General features: G+C 45.5%; 1 protein-coding gene across 3 annotated transcripts in view; it reads left to right on the top strand.

The window, feature by feature from the left end:
- LRP8 (LDL receptor related protein 8) overlaps window positions 1-21015 on the top strand; it is a 191262-nt gene extending 170247 nt beyond the window's left edge. For 2 of the 3 annotated variants that reach the window (XM_057413517.1, XM_057413519.1), the window contains 14 exons: window positions 1985-2107; window positions 2461-2583; window positions 5428-5547; window positions 5677-5802; window positions 7513-7684; window positions 10103-10330; window positions 10699-10817; window positions 12398-12537; window positions 14598-14739; window positions 15144-15296; window positions 15924-16154; window positions 18874-18942; window positions 19149-19321; window positions 20407-21015. In XM_057413517.1, the coding sequence (XP_057269500.1) occupies window positions 1985-2107; window positions 2461-2583; window positions 5428-5547; window positions 5677-5802; window positions 7513-7684; window positions 10103-10330; window positions 10699-10817; window positions 12398-12537; window positions 14598-14739; window positions 15144-15296; window positions 15924-16154; window positions 18874-18942; window positions 19149-19321; window positions 20407-20445 (1958 nt within the window). In that variant the 3' untranslated portion in view covers window positions 20446-21015. The remainder of the gene's footprint in view (window positions 1-1984; window positions 2108-2460; window positions 2584-5427; window positions 5548-5676; window positions 5803-7512; window positions 7685-10102; window positions 10331-10698; window positions 10818-12397; window positions 12538-14597; window positions 14740-15143; window positions 15297-15923; window positions 16155-18873; window positions 18943-19148; window positions 19322-20406) is intronic. The other variant, XM_057413518.1, reaches the window with a different exon arrangement.
- Window positions 21016-21347: the final 332 nt, after the last annotated feature.

The raw sequence follows: 21347 nt of genomic DNA on the forward strand, positions 1-21347 counted from the left end.
AAAAGAGGTGAAGTAAACTGGTTTTCATGTTGGTGGTGAAGACAAGAAATAATTGTGGCATAGGTGTTTTTGGCTAGGCAGTAGGAAAAGCTTTGCAATGGCCAAGGTTTAGCTCAGAAGAGGTCGAGAGGGGAAGGTGGTCTCTCCATTGGCAGGGCTTCTCCAGGCAGGTGGTTTTATGTGGCAGGAACAGTTCAAGCACAAGTGCCTTTGCTTCCCTGCAGGAGCTCTCAGTGCCACTTCCAAACGTGTGGTCTGCTTTTTCCAGACCACAGCTTTGCTTCCTCCTCTCCTGCATTTTTCTCCATTTAGAGCAGCAGTTTCCACATGCTTAGTTTGGAGCTGCTGTCCCAGATGTCCCACTGAGGTTTCCCATTTCTGTGCCTGGGTTTATTAACTGAAATGTGGCAACACAGCTGGTCCCATAACTCTTCTTATTGCTTGGGATATTTCTCTCTTTTCAGCTTTTTATGAATATAGCGCATATGGCTTTCCTCTCCAAGGAGCAGTGCTATTTCCAAACTTTTCTCATGTGAATACTGTGTATTTCTAAAGGCAGGATTCCTCCCTTCCCCCACCAGCCCTGCAGTTGTGGCTTTTCCTGTCTTTTGTGCCCTTTGCCAGCTGAAGATGCACTAGAGCTAAGTCCAGCAAAGCGGTCATGAATCCAGATCCTGTGTCCTGTGGGATGCAGTCATCAACAATACCGAGCCTTTGTGCAACTGATACTTTATGGTATCGATGCTAACTCATTTCATATCTGTGGCTCATCCTGAATTGTCTGCAAGTAGTAATTTTTATATTAGAACCAGTTTGTCAAATTGTCAGGGAAGATCTGCCACATAGCCCTCACCTCCCATGTAGTAACATTAGTGCTGATCTCCTGTAGCTATTCAGAGGCAGTGATTTTCTGTCATGTGATACCAGGACATAATCAGCAGGATAAAAAGGTTAGAATCAAGGGCTCTCCAGGGTATGCTGCCTTAATAGGATTTGAAGGCAACATCTGTAAGATGGGCCCTTCAGAAGTAAGCTGCAGAACATGTCCCAGGAATGAGGAGCTGGTTTTGCCAGTGAACTGCAAAGGCTGCAGCCTTTTGCTGGCTCGTAAGTGCCTGTACCCTTCTCAGCACAAGTCTGGTCCCAGCTAGGGAGGTCTCTCATTTGTGTAACCCTGGAGAGGGAAACTTGACTGATTTTAGTATGGTCAGTGCAGCTGTGTGTTTTTTTTCCCCCAGCTTTGATATTTACCAGATCTTTTTTCGAGTCTCTAATAATCTGACGTGGGCAAATGAGCTTTGGGCTTGAAATCTGGCCTTACACTGTGGAGGTGGTTTTGCCTGTAACCCCAAGGAACACCAGTTTGCAGTGCAGTGAAGCTCTTCTGCCGCCTTCTGTCTGTTAGCTCATGGGCATTTAGTAACCTGAATGATATGTCTGAGTTCGTAAGCTTTGTTCACAGTGTGGCCAAACCAGCTTTGGCAGAGTCAATACATGTGTGTCTTGCCCATGCCCTTAGCCTGAACGTATTTTGAAATATATCTTAAATACGACTGTTTCTGAAGGAAGGAGAGCTGAGGAGCAGTTGCCTTTGCCTTTCCAGTGCCACTTTGCACTCCTAGTTGGAAGGCAGCCTGGCCTCTTGCACAGACTTAGGACCCCAGAGAGGCTCCACTGCTAATAGTTTTGCTTCCTGCTTGCTTTCTTGTGTCTTACCCAAGAAGCTTCACTGCCTGCACTATTCTGTTTTGACTAGATCTGCTCATATGGGCTTTGGGGCTCTTTTCCCAGGGATGTAGAGAGTGATCTGGGGTGGCAGAGGGGCACAGGAGCTGCCTCAGTTGCTTTGGTGGAAGCAGCGAATGCTCTATGAGATTTGCTGGCAGAGGTGGGAAAACTCCATCAGTGTCAGAGTACATGGCCAGAAGGTACCACAAAAGATTCAAGTCCTGTGTAACTAATGCTTGAATGCATTATCTTAAAGCTCTGGTGACCTGCCAGCCAGATGAATTCCAGTGTGGTGATGGGACCTGTATCCACGGAGCAAAGCAGTGTGACAAGGTGCATGACTGTCCTGACAACAGCGATGAGGCAGGCTGCGTACAAGGTAGGTACAGACAGATCGGCAGTGCTTATGCTCCATGGTGTGAGCCTGTGAGAGCTGTGTGGCCATTGGAAAGGGAAAGAAGCCTGTACTGCTCCTCTGGCCCATGGCAGGCTGTTCCTGTAGAGAGTTTTAAGCCATTCTGGCAGTGGGGTTGTGTGGGAGAGATGATTGTGCTGACCCTGCAGACTGTATGACTTGAAAAGTACCTTGCATGATAACTCAGGCTTTATGTTCATTTGCTTAATCCCATCCTGTTTCTGCTAATGGCATCCTCTTGAAGCTTTATGTCAGGCTGTTTGTTGTCACAAGCCTCGTCTAACTTAGTTGCTTTCCTCTCTTGCCCGAAATGACAGAGTCAGCATGTGAAAGTCCCAGCAAGTTTCAGTGTAAGAGTGGAGAGTGCATTGACGGAGGCAAAGTGTGCGATTCACATAGAGACTGCAGGGACTGGTCTGACGAGCCTCTGAAAGAATGTGGTACAGTACTTGCCTTCTACGTGTTGCTCCTGTTGTAACTGCTTCCCCTCTTCTCCATCTGGTGCTCACAGCTTTGAGTGTAACCACATGTAGCTGCTAATGCTATTTCTCACTCTGCTTCTCTTTCCTTGCCTTTATTCTTTCATCACCCTTCATATGAATATAATCAGTAGCCTAGTCTGATCATCTGTAAGTTTGAACTGTGCCCTTCTCAGCTCAGCTTTTATACTTGGAGGGACGTATGAACTGGGCATGGGTCTAGGAAGCAGGAATTCCCCCTCTCCTCAGATACTAGTGTCCTCTACAGCACAGACCAGTTTATTTAGCCTTACTACCCAAATTATCTCTGAATTGTAAGATGATGATAGCATCATAACAATTTAACATTGGGAAAATACTTCGGATGTGAAAACATGTAGAGAGATGACTGAGAGATGATTTCATCCATTTTTGGATTTTACATGTTGTTGTTACTTCCCTTAGAAATGACAGCAGGTAATTCTCTGCAACTTCCTGCTCACTCTGGGCTGGTGACAGTGCTCAAGCCATCAGAGCCAGCTCTGCATGCATCAGCAGAATGGAAAGCCCACACCAGAGAGCTGTGCCACTCTCACTAGGGCGGCTCCTCTCTCACCTTTCCCTCCCACCAGACACTGTGGGCACCAGCCCTGATCTGCAGCATTGCTCAGATACATTGGATTTGTTCCCCAGTGCAGAAATGTCTCGGGCAGAGAGACTCTTTCCATGATGTCAGGGAGCACCAGTAGCATGGAGATCAGTGCCTGCCCCAGAAATAACTCACGTTCAGGAAGAACTGTCAGTCTTTCTTCTGTATCAGTGCCTAGTGAGGATGCTCTTACCTTGTGCTTTCAGTATGGCCTTGCTTCCTTCTTACACTAATCCCTGTCTTTCTGAGTGGGTGTTGTAACTTGTCTGTCTGTGGAGGTCTCTCAACAAAGCTGACAGCTCAGTTTATCTCAGGAGACAGGGCAATGGCACAGCTCAGCTGGGCTTGGTGCTCAGCTTGGTGCCCTGGCTGACGAGGTGCAGTCCCAAGCTGGCAGTGAAGTGTGGCTTTGAGTCAGGAAGCTGAGCAGAGAATAGCCCCCAAAGAAAACATGTTTCTTTGAGTGATGTGGATTGCTGTGAATGTAACACCCACACAGAAGTAATCCACACAGAAGGCAGGAGATGCAGGACATCCTCCTCATCTTGGTGTGTCTGTCTAGCTGTGTGCTAGACACTGCAGTGCCCTCCAAGATTGCCAAAAGAAAGCAAGACGGAAGACGGAGCATCACTTGTCTTATTTTAGGCAGGCAGTGAATACACTGCTGAACTTTAGGTAATGGGCAGCAGCTGCCCAGCAGAAAGAGAACAGGTTCATGTCTCTGCCCCAGGCTCCTCCTCAGCTCTGACTGAGAAGTGCAGCAAGTGAACCAGCACTTGATTTACAGTCTCTCCATTCCACAAAGTACCTCTGAAACTATGGGAATCATCTGAGTGAGTTTGCTTGTTACTTGAAACAGCCTTTGTAGTATTTTGCAGAGAGCAGTTGTGCATGTTTATGACCCCATTTTCTGGAGTTCTGTGCAAGGACAGGGATATATGATACCCATTAATAAACATCAGTGACAACACACAGTGACTCTGTGGATGTCTTCTTGGAGCCTAGTGAACTTGCTCTATTAATAATGTATTGATATCTGTATGTGTGTGGCTTTGATAGGAAGGTGAAAGCATCCCAGAGCTGAGATGAGGTTCCTTCTGGCATGATGTTTTCCTAGTCTTCCTGACTTCATTAGCGTGTGGTTGTTTTCATTTTCTTCGAAGAGCACTAGTTTAATGGCTCTGCTATACTGCTCACCTGCAGCGTGCAAGGAAGCAAGAAGTAAGAGATAAATGAAAAATTTGCCTTTAAATTGCATTATAGATTGAAGCAGATGAGTTTTGCTAGTTCTAGTGAGCCCACTATCCCTGAAATCCCACAGCCTCTCTTCAGCAGTCTTACTTAGAGAGAGGACTTTTACACCTTGCATAGGTTAATTATAACAAGAAACGTTACTTCTGACAGGAGACCAGCTTTCCTCAACTTCTCATGCAGTTCCAGTTACAGGGATCCACGTAGTCTGTTTTTCATTTCAGCGCTTGAAAGCAGGATCAGAAAGGTGGCCTTGGGATCCAACAGGGACCCAGGAAAGGATTGGGTTCATAAATTGCACGCTTGGGCTGATGCAGGCTGCCAGCAGAGGCTGTAGTGTGGGATGTGCTTGTGGGAGGACTGTACCTCGGTGTTAATGGAGTATCTCTGACAGACTGTACTGTGGTGTTTTCTGGAATTTTCCTATAGATCATTCCTTGGAGCTAGATGGGAAAATAGTATTTCAAAATAGCTGGCCCCTGGGAGGTGAGACTCCCCCAGCATGAATTATTAAAGCTCAGAGAGACTGTTGAGAAAAATCAACATGAACTAGTGCATGGGGAAGAAGGAGCCTCCTGGAGAGAGCCCTTAGCTCCCTTGGAAGTTTCTCACATGTGGCAGAACATGCTCAAAGCAGCAGCTCTCTGATGGGATGAGGATGCAGAGACTCACATACACTGTATCCCCAGGGCTCCCTGTTCATTTAGGCACTAGCTTTTCAAACGATCCTACAGTGTTGGTTTGGAATAATAAAGAGCTAGAAAGTGGTATGGTGGTGGCTTCCTATCTGTGAAGTCGCTCATATATTCTGTGGCCAGCTCCTGGCTACCAAAAGCTATGATATATGGGAAAATGTCTCAGGACATCTCTTAATCTTGTTCAGTCTTACAACTAAAAGTCACAGATAATCTGTGTATCCCTTTCAGGTATTAATGAGTGCTCTATGAACAACGGTGGTTGCTCACACATATGCAAAGACTTGAAGATTGGTTATGAATGTGAATGCCCGCCCGGATACAAGCTTCTGGATAAAAAAACGTGTGGAGGTAATTTACATGCAAACAGCAGTCCCTTGTGTTTCACCATACAGAGACGTGATTATATTCACTTCAGCGTTGCTCCATCACAGATGGTTTGATTTCAAGTTATTGATGGGTTTCAAACACTCCTTTCAGACATAGATGAATGTGAGAATCCAGACGCTTGTAGCCAGATCTGCATTAATTACAAGGGGGACTACAAATGCGAGTGCTACGAAGGATACGAGATGGACACCCTGTCCAAGAACTGCAAAGCTGTAGGTAAGACAACACCACAGGCACTTCAACTCTGCTTGCTCAACATCCCAACTCTGATAAGAAAACATGCTTGCAGGGCTGAGGCTGGAGGAACAGAAACAAAAGGAAACTAGCAAAGAAGGAAAGCAAAGACGTTTCATTCCAAGCAGCACAGAACTGCTGCAGCGATAGCAGATGCGTCTCTAGGCAAGAACTACTGATCATGCAGATCAGAATATTTTAACAGTGTACAGAGCAAGATTACAGTCACTAGCTGGCTGTTTGAAGCTGAAACTAGAAAAGAAAGTCTTTTGACAGGTGTTATTAAAAACAGTGCAGCAAAAGCATTTAGTGGTGGTGCTGTTAAAAGGAAGAAAACATGCCAATTAAAGCACAGTGGGTTAGCCACCTCGCCACCCTCCTATGCAAATACCAACATGAACACCAGCAGTTTGCTTGACCTTATTGCAGAAATGAATGTTAATGTCAGAGGGATGGAAAGCTGAATTGCACAAGACTGAGCATTAGCCACGCGGAGGGGGGGGGGGTATGTTAATGGAAATGGTGGGTCTCTTGGGGAAGGGTGAGTTACCTGCAATACAGAGATGCTTCTCTAGTGCTGTCCTGCACATCTGTGTAGCCTCTTCCTTCCCAAGTTCTATATGGTAGATGCAGTGCCCTGCTGTCCTCATAAAGTCTGTTAGTCTCACACCTGCCATGAGTTAGGACTGATCCAAACCCTGGGACAGTGACCTGTGTGTTGGTTAGAAAATTCTGTTGTGCCCAAGAGTCTGTGCATGACATATTCCAGAGCTAGAACCTTGTCCCACCTCTTCCCTCTCAGTGTCGTGTTCCTTAGTCCCAATGGAAGGACACTCTTTGCTAGGATCTTCAACTGGCTACTGTTGGAGAGGGCAAGGACATGCAGCTCTTGGTCTAAGCTAGAGACACAGGTGCCTGCCTCCTTCAGTAGGAAACTGGCCTCCATGGGGCCCACTATGAATGTCCATTGAGGCTAAGGTGCTGGCTATGGTCTTCTAAGCAAAGTAACTATTGATATCTGTGTGTCCTGCTCTCTTGTCTCCTGGAAAACTCAGGTCAACTTTATGCTTGAGAGGCTCCAGCCTTGGCTGGCTTGAGATTGTGACTGGAGTAGCAGTATCATCAGCACCCAGGCTGCTGGCTCTGACCACCCACCGACCCCCCCCCACCCCCCCCCCAAGAGAGATGTGAACTGCCTGAGCCCAAATGCTCAGGTGACTGTTGTGAGTTCTGCATGTACATGGCAGTCTAAAATTCCTCTCCAGCAACCAGTCCTGGCTTTGCTGGACTCAGTGTGGCTCTGTGATACCTTGAATCTGTCTGTCTGCCTTCCGGCCACCCAGCCCACAGCCTGGGCTTTCTTCTCTTCCTTGTCCTGGCCACGAGTCACCAAAATCTGGCCCATGTATATTGTATCTAAAATGTGTGATTGAACGTGAGAACATTCCCCAGACTTTTGCTTGCGGCTTAGCAGAATGGGCAGACCAAGAGCTAGTGTACCTCTAGTGACCACAGAGATGCTGTGGTCCTCCATGTCCACGTGATAGCTCTGCCTCTGGAAGCCATTTACACTTGCTTTTGGTGTGGTGTAAAGCTTCCTTACAAAGCAGAGCTATCAGTGACTGATAAGAGAAATGACAGCTGAGTCTAGCCCTTGGGTCAGCTGCTAAACTGACTGCTTTTCTGTGGTAGGCAAGAGCCCATACCTGATCTTCACCAACCGCCATGAGGTCCGCAAGATAGATCTGGTGAAAAGGGACTACTCTCGCCTCATTCCCATGCTGAAGAACGTCGTGGCCCTGGACGTGGAGGTGTCCACAAACAGGATATATTGGTGTGATCTGTTCTACCGAAAAATCTACAGGTAAGGAGCAAGAGAGGATGAGTGGTTTGGTACCTTCCCAAAGCTATGGTTCAACCTGCACCCTTAAAGGACAACCTGCAGAGAGCAGTGCAGGGTACCTGAGGGCTTTTCTTCCCTTACTGGATTATCTGTTGTGGCCCAGACTTTTTAAGCTTCTTTAGGAACTGATAAAGAAATCAGGGCCTTGTGCAGTGATCTGGTTTGATAGTGCAGGAAAGCTTATCAGTAATAGATCCTGCTGCATTTGTGCAATTACATGTAGACTCCTGTTTACTGAATCATACTATTGCCAAGCAGTGCTGTGAGAGACTGCTGCTGTGCTGTGTGCTTGCTGTACGTGAAACCACAAGGGGCTGAAAGCACAAAGGAGGTAGATGGGGGGAGCAAGGAGGCAGCAATACAGGTACTGGCTGCCCACTGTAGACTCTGGTAGACTAGGTTTAAATTCACAGCACTTGGCCACAGCACACATTCTGTAATTCTCCTTCCTCCTTGAGCTGTTCTGTGGCATCCATCACAGTATTATGTACCAGGGCTTTGTGAGTGTGCCTAGTTAAAAATGTATTTAATTTTTGTGCTGAAAATCTCCCATGTATATTCTGATTTGCATAGCTATTGCACCCTATTGCAGCTTCTACAGTGATTTGTTCTGGATTTTAGCTAATGATCAGGCAAAGGTTGATTGGTTTCAGTGTGTGGGAGCCAAGGCAGGGTCTCTGTAGACTCTGGTATCTCCCATGCCATTGGCAGGGAAATTTGCACAGGCTGTGCTGAGTATGAAGCACTCGAGTAGCTCGGCAGGTACCCTGAGTCTGTGGGGCTCTGAAAATGGGGAGATAACATAGGAGAAAGCTGCTTTCACTGAGCCTGATTCTGCAGGCACAGGCAGGGTGGGTAAGGGTTTTGTATGCATACACACAGTTACTTGAGACCCACTGCTCCTTCTGCAGCTGACAGCAAATGCCCTGGGGCACTGGGGGCCACTGAACAGCGTGCATACCCTGGACATGGCTATACCAAGCCTTTGTCTTTCTCCAAACAGCAGGATTTTTCTCTTTCTTAATGCTACTTGCATGAGCTTTGTTGTAAGTTTCACCTTGTCTGCAGAGCAAGCTGTGCAGTTGTAAATTCTCAACGATTACTGTTTGAGATACTGCTACCATCACTAATATTGAACACTTCTAAACAAAAGGCCACCATGTCCTTCCAGCAGAGAACAGGACTCACCTGCAGGAGTCCTCTGGGGAAAAGCAGTCTATAGCTGAGAGGCTGTCACAGTGTGAAAACTGGGACAGGAGGTAATTGCTGACAAGACATCCCATCTTTCTTAATGCACCTCACTTGCCTTTCCAGCTCCTCTCCTACTGAGGTGATGTCCCCTTTGGGGTGTCAGAAGATCTTTTACAAGATTTAGTTGTTGGGAGAATTGCAGTGTCACCTGTACTTCAGCCCTCCCATTCTGAAAGCCACAGGAGCCTCTCTCAGCTTCCCCACCAAGGGTAGCGAGTGAGGCTGAGGGTACAGTGCAGCAGCTCTCCACAGTGGTGGACATGAAGTACTGAACACGCTGTTAACACTGAGGAGGAGTTACCTGGCCTGGAGTTGTGCAGTTAGAACACGTGCTGCTCATCAAACTGAAACAACAGTCTTTTTTAAGATGTACCAAATTGACCTAAGAGCCAGACTAAGCATGCAAACTCTTAACTCCATCTCAGTTCCCTTGGTGCAATTGATACTGGTGCAGGGGCAACAGTGCAGAATCAGCCTATGTCCTTGTAGGAGCAACATTGAGTTTCTTACGAAATATCCATGTGGAGTTTGCTGCCTTCCATTAGCGTTTGGAAAGATGTGGAGGCTGCCATTGATGTTTAGTGAACATTTTCTTTGTATCTAATGAGATCACTTGCCAAATTAGTACAGCTCCATGAATCCTTTGATGAATCATAATTAGTTACACAGGTCCTAATTCTGCAGTACATTTAAGCACGTTTCTTCACATGCTGAATTCAACTCTGTTTGGGTGAGAACTGGAGATTATATTTCTAATGTCCATAAATCCCATGAATTGATGCTATTGAAATCAAAGTGCCTGAAGTCAAATGTTTTCCTGGATTGTGATTCTATGATTGTGCAGTTATAGCAGGAAGCAGGTAGAAAAATGGAACGCCAGCTCCCTGTTCTAGAAATGCCTGTCACCCAGGTGTAAGGAAATAAGAACAAGCTATAGGAAAGCTGAAGGTTGCAGCACTGTGTGCCATAAAGGTTTCTATGTCACCCACGCAGCAACTTATGCACTTTCTTTCCATGGGGATGCAGAGGTGCTACCTGGCATTCAGCTTGTCTGAGGGACAACCCCATGCACGTGTGCATGGCCCTGTCTCTGCCACATCAGTGCCATGATGAGTCCTGTCTTTGCAGTGCCTACATAGACAAAGCGAGTGACACCGCCGAGCAGGTGATTCTGATAGACAGCCAGCTGAACTCTCCCGAAGGACTGGCAATAGACTGGGTCCATAAGAACATCTACTGGACAGATTCTGGAAACAAGACCATCTCAGTGGCCACTGCAGATGGAAGCAGGAGGAGGACACTTTTCAACAGTGACCTCAGTGAGCCAAGAGCCATTGCTGTTGATCCCACACGGAGGTAGGTGTGAAGACCACAAACACTCCCTTTGCCAATGGAGATGTTCCAGTCATCTTTCTGCCTCTCTCACAAACTTGTGGGTGGTTCTTAACCTCATCAAGACTTCAGGTGCCCTTTAAGATAGATCCATTGAACTGAAATAGGACTGCTGAGATAGTTCAACTGAGTCTTTGAAAGGCCACAGCTTGCACTTCTGGTGTATGTCCTGTGGCAGAGAACCCGTGGAGCAGTATGTGGCTCCATTAGGTGCATACTAGGATTCACTGAAGAGGCTGAAGAGAGAACAGGGCACGTTCTACCCTGATTATTAGTGCAGATTTCTTGCGCTAGAGTCCAATTTACTGTGTTGTTCCATCTTCCTCCTTCAGGTTCATGTACTGGTCTGACTGGGGAGACAAAGCTAAGATCGAGAAGGCCGGCCTGAATGGCGTGGGGCGGCAAGTGCTGGTGACAGACAACATCGAGTGGCCGAATGGCATCACACTCGGTAAGAGCTCAGAGAAGAGCTACAGCACCTACTGTGGCTGACATCAATTCATTTTGTTGTTAATTGTGAAAACAAAATTGTCACTGCACAAAGGCAGTACTGAGTGTGTACATCAAGGGAAGCCACATGGCTTGCAAAGCCCCTTTCACCTCAACATGCCTGCCCAGCCAGTCGGGCTCAGGGTGATGAGATGGAACCCATCTTGGCTTGTACCTTGCATCCTATGAAGAGAGGCTGAGAGCTGGGCTGATTCAACCTGGAGAAGGCTCCAGGGAGACCTTACAGCAGCTTCCAGTGTCTAAAGGGGCTACAGGAAATCTGGAGAGGGACTTTTTACAAGGGTCCGTAGTAACAGGACAAGGGGAATGGCTTTAAACTGAGAGAGGGGAGATCGAGATGAGATCGTAGGAAAAATATTTTTCACAATGAGGGTGCTGAGGCACTGGCACAGGGTGCCCAGAGAAGCTGTGGCTGCCCCATCGCTGGCAGTGTTCAAGGCCAGGTTGGACACAAGGGCTTGGAGCAACCTGCTCTAGTGCAAGGTGTCCCTGCCTGTGGCAGGGGGGCTGGAACAAGATGATCTTTAAGGTCCCTTCTGACCCAAATCATTGTATGATCCTATTGGCCCACAGTGTGCTGTGGTCACTCTCGCTGCACACCAAGTATCAGGAGAATGGAGATTTCCTGCTCTCAGGGAACTACAGGGAACACCTTCCTCTGGAGTTACAGCTGTCTGTGTTTGACACCATGTAAATGTGAGGTCCTTTGCTTGGTTTTATATCTGAAAATTCTGGCCATGACAAGGATGGAGGAGAAAGTGCTGGTGTTGAAGTGCTACTGCTGTGAACAAATAATTTTATCCTTTAGTAATTAAGAAATTAATTAATGACTTGTTTAATTACAGAACTTGTTTTGTGCTGGCACTCCTCCACTGGCATTCTGTTCAGTGAATCTCATCCAAAATGAGTGAATTTACTCCAAGAAGAGAAATTCAGTGCTTAGTATTCTAAGTAACACTGAATCCTTCCCTTCTCCTCTGACCTGCACCCTCCCCAAAACCTGTTTGGCTTTGGTAGGAGTGTCCCCCCCCACCAGCCTTCTCCCACCTGGAGCACAGCAAGGCTTCGGGACCCAGGATGATTCTTCCCTGAAAATGTGTAAATCACAGCTCCTTCAGAGAGGTGTTTCATTTGAATCACAGTTGTCCTCCAGCAAGAGGCCAAGGACTGAATAGTCTTGAGAGAGATGAAGCTTCTCCCTCAGGCACTGATGAGTGTGACTCTGGGAAGCCCAGACCGCTGCTGGCCTGCTCCTCTTGGTAACAAAAGGACCTCATTGTACAAAGCTGTCAGTCAGCCATTCCCCACACACAACAGAATGTTCCTCCTTTTTAATCTTATTTATAGGGTCTTATCCCAGCATATCTGGGCACAGAGTCAAAATCAGAACTAGTGTTAAAAAAAAATAGGGCCCAATAATAAAGAGATTAGTCATGCTGCCAGCGGGAAAAACATGCTGGGCAAGAGAAAAAGAGTGCAGGAGCTGTGTGTAATTCTGCTTCATTGTGTTTCACTTCTCAGATTTGCTGAATCAGCGTCTCTACTGGGTAGACTCCAAATTGCATTCACTGTCCTGCATTGATTTCAACGGCAGCAACAGGAAAGTTCTGATCTCTTCTGTGGATGATCTGAGCCATCCTTTTGGCTTAGCAGTGTTTGAGGTAAGAGTCAAAACTGGCTGCAGAACAGACTGGAGGCTGCAAGAGGCTATGCCTTTTGCATAGCAACGAAAGCTCAGCGAGGGCGGTCGCTGCTGCAGAAACTGATCAACCTGGTGTGGGTTCAGTGGGGGAAAGTATTCTCTAATGCCCTTAATCAGGAGCAGTGTGTCGGTCGTATCATGCTTTTACCAAATGCAGCACGAGTGGATCCATGAGGATAGTGGTGCCCAGCATAACACCTCCCACAGAACTGGAAAATGGGGTTTCCCTGGTTTGAACTGAGCCAAGTGTTCATACAAAGGCCAGGGAGTATCTGTGCAGCAAGGGCCTGGCAGGGCTCCCCCTGCAGTCACTGGAACCAGTGCGTTGCTGAGGGAGGGGTACTTGGCATTACAAAGATGCGTGTTCACCTGGTACTGAAGGGGTCGTCAGCCAATTCTCTTTCAGGCTGAACTGCTCCAGGTGTGAGACACACACACAAACCCTGCCACGTATCAGAGCGACCTCCCTGTCCCCAGAACTGCAGCTCTAATCCTACAGAGACATAAGCTCATCTTCAAGGGCTCCCACCTCCTACTTCAGTGTTTTCCATTGAAAACCCCCTGAGCTGTAGATTCAGTACTTTTGTTACCATTGAGTGTCACACTGCAGCATTACTACAAGCAGTCAGTAATTAATTAAATAGTACAATCCCAGCCCTCAGGGAAGAACTCAGACCTGCTGAGATCTACAGAAATTACTACCTAAATGGGCATCCACATTGCTGCTGTTAGCTCATACAGAACTACCCTCTAGCAGGGCCCATGGCTAACAAACAGCTTCCTTGCAGTTTGTATCTCATGCTTAAGATCTGATATATGAGATACATGTGTTCAAAACTGCATTCCCCATCTTATCTCAGGAGTATCCTAGGGCTATGGAAGACATAATTGAAATTCCTGCTGTGGCTGGGTGGAAGCTCTTCCTGCCCTGGTAGAGGAGTGCCAAACATCACTAGCCTAGGACAGCGGAGTCTTCTGTTGTAGCCAAGCTCCCTTCTGTGATCACCTAAACAATTATGGGAACAAAAGCTTCAACTTTGGCCCCTCACTTAGATAAGCTATAGCAGAGAAAGGTGTCTGGTTGGCTCCATGCCACAGGGTGCATCAGCCTCCTTCCTTTTCTCTTCATGTCACTTTAATAGGTTGGCTTTTGACTAAGGAAAACCCTCTTCCATAAACCCCTTACTCCTCCCATGCAATGTTTATGGTATCTGGGCATCTTACTCTGGGCACAGGTTTCCCCAGGACAATGCTGCTCTTTACTTTGATGCTCACAGCAGCGTTTGGAAGGATCTCTTGTGTTATTTCACCTCTGTTACACCCTTCCTCATCCGAATGGCTGATTTGAATAACAGACAACCCTTCTGCTTTTGATAATTCTTTTATTTCATTATGATTTCAATAAATAACTCTTGTTCTTCAGTAATGCGGGTTTCCTTACTGTATTACATGCGGGTTGAGCAGGCAGCAGCACACATAGCTGAGCAAGCAAATAAATACAGTTTGATAACTGCCATTCCTGTGTACCTCCTTGACCAGTTATCTTCAGTCATAGTATGCCATGCAAAAGATATTTATAAATAGATACTCATCTCCCAGGTGTGCTCTAGGCACTGGCCTCTTCATGGATACCTGTTCAAGGCAGGTGTTAACTTCGGAAAGGGAAGAAAAAATCAGCAAAACAAAGGTTTTTGGTGTGGCCTTTTGGTTCTGCTTGTGCTCCAGCCTGTCTTAAGAACCAAACAGTTGAGAAATGGAATGGATGCAACTCTGTACTTAACCAAATTTCTGCTCCCTCATCTCAGTCTCATAGCTACTAAAATGGCTGAGCACTTTGTAGACATGCAGGATCGCTGTGCTTTTGAACACTCAAAATGCCAGTGCCCAAAAAAAACCCATAAAGCTGCCATGGTGTGAACCAGAGGTGCCCCAGGGTAGGAACACAGTGCAGTGACAGACTACTGGAGTTTAATCCAACTTGAGTTGGATTTGAGTTCAGGAATGTGATGTTTCCTGCAGGACAGAGTGTTCTGGACTGACCTGGAGAATGAAGCGATCTTCAGCGCCAACAGGCTGAATGGTTTGGACATCTCCATTCTGGCAGAAAACCTCAATAATCCTCATGACATTGTGGTATTCCACGAGTTAAAGCAGCCCAAAGGTAAGGCCTAAATGAGGTTTATTTGAGCTAGTAAACACAGTGCTTCCTGGTGGCCCTCAATGAGAGAGAAAGCACAGGTAACAATGTGAAATCAGTGCCTAAAGTCTGAAGTTCCTGCATGATTAATTCAGCAGCGGTTATTGAGAAGTCTGCAATTTGTTAATAGCTGTTTAATTAACACCTCTGATAACCTTTGTCACTGTGCTGCCTGCCATTTGTCTCCTGTTGGGGCAGTTTTGTCAGCAGTGTAAGGTCTCACTCTACTCCAAACTGTAGAGGTGTTTAAGCAGCCCAGTTAATTGAGGTAGGGAGTGGAAGAGTCTTCTTGAACTGGTATTTCTTTGCCAAGAACAAGAAATAAATAATTAGAAAAATACCTTGTCTTTTCTTCCATCCTTGAACAGCTCCAGATTCCTGCGAGCTCAGCCCCCAGCCCAATGGAGGCTGTGAGTATTTGTGTCTCCCTGCACCTCAGATCTCTCCCCATTCTCCCAAGTACACCTGTGCCTGTCCTGACAACATGTGGCTGGGTCCTGACATGAAAAAATGCTTCAAAGGTAAATACAGTCACATCACTCTTGTGCTACTACAACCAATTATACAGTGAATATGCTGGCTTTTCTATTCCACCACATGCTGCCTTCTGAACACAGCATTGTGGTGCCCTTTACTGAAAGCTTGCTTGGTTTGCAAAGCATAAGGAAAAGGTACAGGAGGAAAGAGAAAGAAAGGATAAGACCCAACACTAAAAGTGTGAATGGTCAATAAATCATTAGGATCTGCCATGTTGATACTGGATCTGGAGAGGCCACAGTCAATGCTGATAATATCCTGAAGAGACAAGTGGTTTCAGTGAGCTTTCCCTAACGTGCAAAATTCAGTTCCATTGTCTTCTGGGGTACTGAGAAAAGAACAGACCAAACCATGAGTTGTTTAACTTCTCAACAACCCTCCATCCAGATGCTTTATTGCTGTTAATAAATTCAGCTTGACTTCAGGAAATCATTTCTGTAGCTTCAGGCAGAGACCTATCGATAGTCTGACTGCGTGGTAGATAGAATTGGAATTTGGTCTTTGCTTCTAAATCATTAAACGTAACAATCCTCCCCAGGTTTATAGCACCATTTGCGATTTGCTTTGTGTACTGACTTTAACCAAACATCATTGTTGCTCTTGTTTTTCAGATCTTCCAGTGACTTCAACTACTGTACTGGTTTCTACAGCCACAGCATCACGTACTGCTGGTTCCACGACCATCACACCTGTACTTGGCAGCGCCAATAACACCACTGAAGTTGTCCCCAAAGCTGTATCAGAAGCTACAATTACCACCTTGAGTTTTCATTTACCTTCCACCACGTCCATCCTGATAGACTCTGAGATTACCACTGGAAACAGCAATTTATCACAGCACTGTAAGAGAATGAGGTTCCTCTTTTCCTATATATACACCATGTCACAACAACTCATGCACTAACCTAACATCTGTGTCACTGTCATGGTTTAACCCCAGCTGGCAACTAAGTACTGTGCAGCTGCTTGCTCACCACCCCTGCCAGTGGGATGGGGAGGAGAATTGGGGAGGAAAAAGGTAAAACTCATGGGTTGAGATAAGAACAGTTTAATATTTAAAATAAATACAATCTAATACTACTAAAAATAACAATAGCAACAATAATAATGAAAAGGGAAATAACAAAAGATACGGAAGAAGAACCAACCAACAGTGATGATGCACAATACAATTGCTCACCACCTGCTGATGCCCAGCCCGACCCGAGCAGCCATCTGGGCCTTCCGTGTAACTCCCCCCAGTTTATACACTGGGCACGACGTGCTGTGGTACGGAATACGCCTCTTTGGCTAGTTTGGGTCGGGTCTCTGTTTCCTCCCAGCTTCCCATGCCCCTCCTCACTGGCAGAGCATGAGACTGAAAAGTCTTGATTGGGGTAAGCGCTGCTCAGCCACAACTAAAACATCGGTGTGTTATCAACCTTGTTCTCAGACTGAAGCTGAAACCCAGCACTGCACCAGCTGCTAGAAAGAAAACTAACTCTATCCCAGCTGAATCCAGGACAGTTAGAAACAGGTCAGATGCACGAAACATCAGGTACTATTTCTGCAGACATCTCTGTTATGATGGCTGACGTGATCCTGCTCACTCGGGATGTCAGGGAACTTACTTACATCAGATTTTCATCCAGCGCACATCAAGCAGACTCTAGAGATGAGGCCCTGAGAGTTCACAGCAGTCCTTGCCTTGAGCCCAGTACCAGTTCATCCCAGCTTCAGTGCTGTTTGCAGTGCTGCATGCTGTAAGATGGATGATTCTAAGGCACTTCACCTATTTTAATTGTTAATGTGATCCAGCACAAGCTGTGGGTGAAAAGTGCCTCCTGTCCAGCCTCAGCCCTGCTGGACGTGTGGAATTACTTCAGCCCGAGGCAGAAATGAGTGATGAAACACCAACCTACCACCTCAGCTCTAACAGGTGACCCCTCTAGATCCTGCTGCCAAGGGACAGCAGAAAAGCTGAACTGATTTTCCAGAACAAACCTCAAATTCTAGTCCAGAGAGAAGAGTTCACCCTTCAGGACTGTGGTTCAGGGCCTCAAACAGATCCAGATGGCTTGAAAAAAATCTTTCAGGCCTTAAACATTTCCCTGAGCAGAACAGGCAGTTTCTGTTGCATCTGGAAAGCAAAATTCAGCCACCCCCATTTGAGTTGGGTGCCTGGTTTCAGGAACAGCAATGGAGCACGCTCCATACTGCATGTGGGGAAGCATATTCCAACTCCTGAAATTCATGTCTTTCAGTTCTTTTTGTGTAAATTTCTTTCCAGTGCAATAATTAATCTTTTACCAAATCATGGAAGATTTTATAGTCCACATTTGAAACAGTCTCGTTTGTTAGCAAGTAAATAACTATGGGATAGAACAACCTGCCACAGGGAAGTATTTAAAAGGAGAAAATGCCTGTTAAGTTCCATGAATTGGTGTATCAAAAGAAAAACTACAGGTAGTTCCTGCTCTCAATTCCTGACACTTTAGCAAAACCAGATTTTCTGTGCTCATCCCCCGTTATAAAAGCTCCGGGCAAACATTTTTAAGTGTACAACCTGAAAGGTGCATCCATGATACATTTTTAATCATTTTCCTCTAGAACTGTGGGGTTTTTGCTCCTGTAAGTCCAGCGCTGAGTTTTGGCGTCAGTCTTGCACGCTGAGGCGGGCTGCAGCAGTGAGTGCTGTACGTGTTCACTAACTCCTCAGCTGCAAAGAAAGAAGAAAAATAATTGCAGAGGAGCTGTGAGGATGGCTCTGATCCACATTCTTTTTCTGACAGCTCAGTAAATTGTTAATTGTGTCAGCACTAAAAAGCATTCTGCTGAGGAGTTTTAAGAGCACTCTTCACCATCCTCTGATCCATGCAGGGAATATCCATTAAACATCATGCTTTGTCAAACCGCCCTTCTTTTGTGTGCTTGAAAACACAAGGCACAAGTGCAACCACTCACTCATTGCTGGGGAGAGCTTCTCCATCTGGTAACACTGCACCGAGCACTTCCCTGACCCTTGGCACCCTCCTGGTGTGGGGTTTGCATCCTGCAAGGGCAGGAGTACTTTCTGGCCAGGCTGTGCATCCTTCCTAGGATGAAGCAGCCCAGGTTTGGGTGCGTGTGCTTCATGTCTGTTCTGTACTGATTTTATTGCAACTTTTTGTAAACTCTTTAATTACAAAAGCTTTCTGATAGGCAGAACAATATTCAATCACAGAATGTTTTGTGTTGGAAGGGACCTTAAGGCTCATCCAGTTCCAACCTCCTGCCATGGGCAGGGGCACCTTCCACTAGAGCAGGTTGCTCCAAGCCCCTGTGTCCAACCTGGCTTTGAACACTGCGAGGGATGGGGCAGCCACAGCTTCTCTGGGCACCCTGTGCCAGTGCCTCAGCACTCTCATAATAAACAATTTCTTCCTAATGTGTAATCTCAGTTTCCCCTCTTTCAGTTTAAACCCCTTGTTCCCTCAGTATCTGCTCTCATAAACATGGTTACCAACATAAACCATTCCTTAGACGTGGCTTTAAAACCAGCACGAATGAGTTAAATGATCAGAACAACTTCTGTAATTACAGATGCGAATAATGACCAAGGCTTTGACTCCACCGTGACAGCAGCTGTCATTGGCATTGTCATTCCTGTCGGTAAGCTGATTTGATGTAACCTTTGAAGATCACACCAATGTGCTAATGCAAATACACTCCTCTGAGTTTCAGGGGTGGGGGTGGGAAGGAGCACAGGAACTGCTGAAATAGGGAATAGCAGCCTGGCTTTGAGACATGGGAACATCCCAGGAGATCCCTGTCTGGCCAACAGCCTTATCTTTCCCTTTTCATTCCCCTTTCCTCAGTGGTCATTGGCTTGCTGTGCATGGGGGGATACCTCATCTGGAGAAACTGGAAACGGAAGAATACTAAAAGCATGAATTTTGATAACCCAGTGTATAGGAAGACAACAGAAGAGGAAGATGAAGACGAAATCCACATTGGGCGGACTGCCCAAATTGGACATGTCTACCCAGCAGTAAGTATCTGCTGGGTTATATAAAAATACATATATATGCCTCATATACATGTATCTCTATATATTCCTCATATATATATATATATATATATATATAAGGAACCTGCTGATGGAGAAGATTCATTTTACTGAGAGTTTAGATGCAGATTTATCACCAGCCAATTACAGTGTTGGTTATTTGCCATATAATGACAAGAAAAAAGAACTTCTTTAATATTCACTTGTATAGGCAGAAGCCTTGACTTCTAGGCAGCTCATGCAGTTACTTGTCTTAGAATACAGTGGTCTATATAACCAGATATGCTGTCCAAATGAAGGTAAATTGTCCTCATCAATACATCTAGCAAGCATACCTGCCTTAAGAGCTCAGTATGTAACAGCTGATTACTCACCCTCCACTGGATTCTGTTATATCTGTGCTTAGAATACTAAAGTAGCTAAACTATTTGAAGTATATCTTGCGTTTCTCTGCAAATCGGGGAGAGTATTTTCTCTGTAATAACAGTGTAAAGATGAGTCAGATTCCTCACAAGGAGGAGTGAATGAGGTTCTGTAAGAGGTTAAGGACATTTGCCTTGGCAAGATTAAGCTTTACAAAAAGGAAACACTCATTTTGATAGCAAGTCCTGTGCAGAAGAGAGAGCAGTTCTGTAGAGCAGTTTGTCTGTAACGGTGCCTCCTTCGGAGCAGCAGCCCTGGTGACAGGAAGTGCCAGCAGATATAACTGCACTGTATTTTAAGAGAGAGCATAAAGCTCCATAAGTAATGAGTTAAGGCAATATAGCTTCTATAGGCAGGGAGACACGTAGGTGATGCCCTATATATCTAAAGATTGTGTGAAAGATCACACTAGAGGTGTCATCCCTCACAAGGAGTTTTATCCAATACACAAGCGAAATAAACTTTGCAAAGCACCCAGCTAACACTTGAGTGAGAAACCCCATTTGGAGGGGAAGAACATCAGTGCCTGAAATAGATTTGTCACCAGTACGCTGGGACAACAATGAGATTTTTAACAAGAGATACAAGTTAGGAACAGTATCACATCACACATGTTCTCAAGTGTGTCTGTTTCTCTTTCACAGCGTGTAGCATTAAGCTTAGAAGACGACGGGTTGCCGTGAGGATGAAGCTGCTGCTCCAAACAACACATTGAACAAATCTGCTTTGGATCCCAGAACCTGCTTCTTCTTTCTGATCGTTATTTATGTTGCAGAAGGGTAACCACAAAGTTATAATGAACTGCAAACATCCAAAGGATGTGAGAGTTTTGTATGTATAATCTTTTATACACACTTTAACTTGTTGCACTACCCATTTGTGATAGTGAATAAGCGACGGCTGAGCTACTAACTCAATGTCCATAACCAGCCTGGCTGAAGGTTCGGTAGCGATTGCTTTATTTTAAGACTATATTTATAGAGATTTTGTAAATATGTTGACTATGCTTTGTGGCTATCCATCAACATAAGTAAAACCAATCCTGTACAGGCAGCTTAGAAATATTTATTAACAAAACTCTGGATTATAAGATCTGTTCTGTAAATATAGTAGAGGGGTGAGAGTATTTATTTTTTGTATGTTTGGCTTGCTGTGCATAGAGTATCTGTGTCTATATCTGTCTGGACCAGATAGATACATAGGCATATAAATATATACATATATATAAAATATATACCTATATTTTAAAACTACTAGCCTACATTTATGAAAATTAGGGATAATTGAATTTTTACCAGATGTTTGAGAAGTTTGCTTTGAAATCTGAAGACAGGAGCTAAGGTAACTGACAGAGGAAGCACACCTATAAGATGCAGAGCTCCTGAGTTGCTTTTACATTCCCCACTCTATCCTGAAGGATTCATCTGCAGTGCTTGTATGTGAAGAGTGTCACTGTTCTCAGCCAAGAGAAACTCCTACAGCACCCAGTTTTTGTGTGTTGTATTGTTGCTTTGTACAGCTTGGTACAAATTGGATCTAGGTTTTTTGTGTGGTTTGTTTCTAAATGGAAATTTAAGTTCCTTTC

This window comes from Pezoporus wallicus, unplaced genomic scaffold (genome assembly GCF_028554395.1).
Source record: "Pezoporus wallicus isolate ANWC-B61680 ecotype Strahan unplaced genomic scaffold, APGP_CSIRO_Pwel_v1 contig_13740, whole genome shotgun sequence".
NCBI classification, from domain to species: Eukaryota; Metazoa; Chordata; class Aves; order Psittaciformes; family Psittacidae; genus Pezoporus; species Pezoporus wallicus.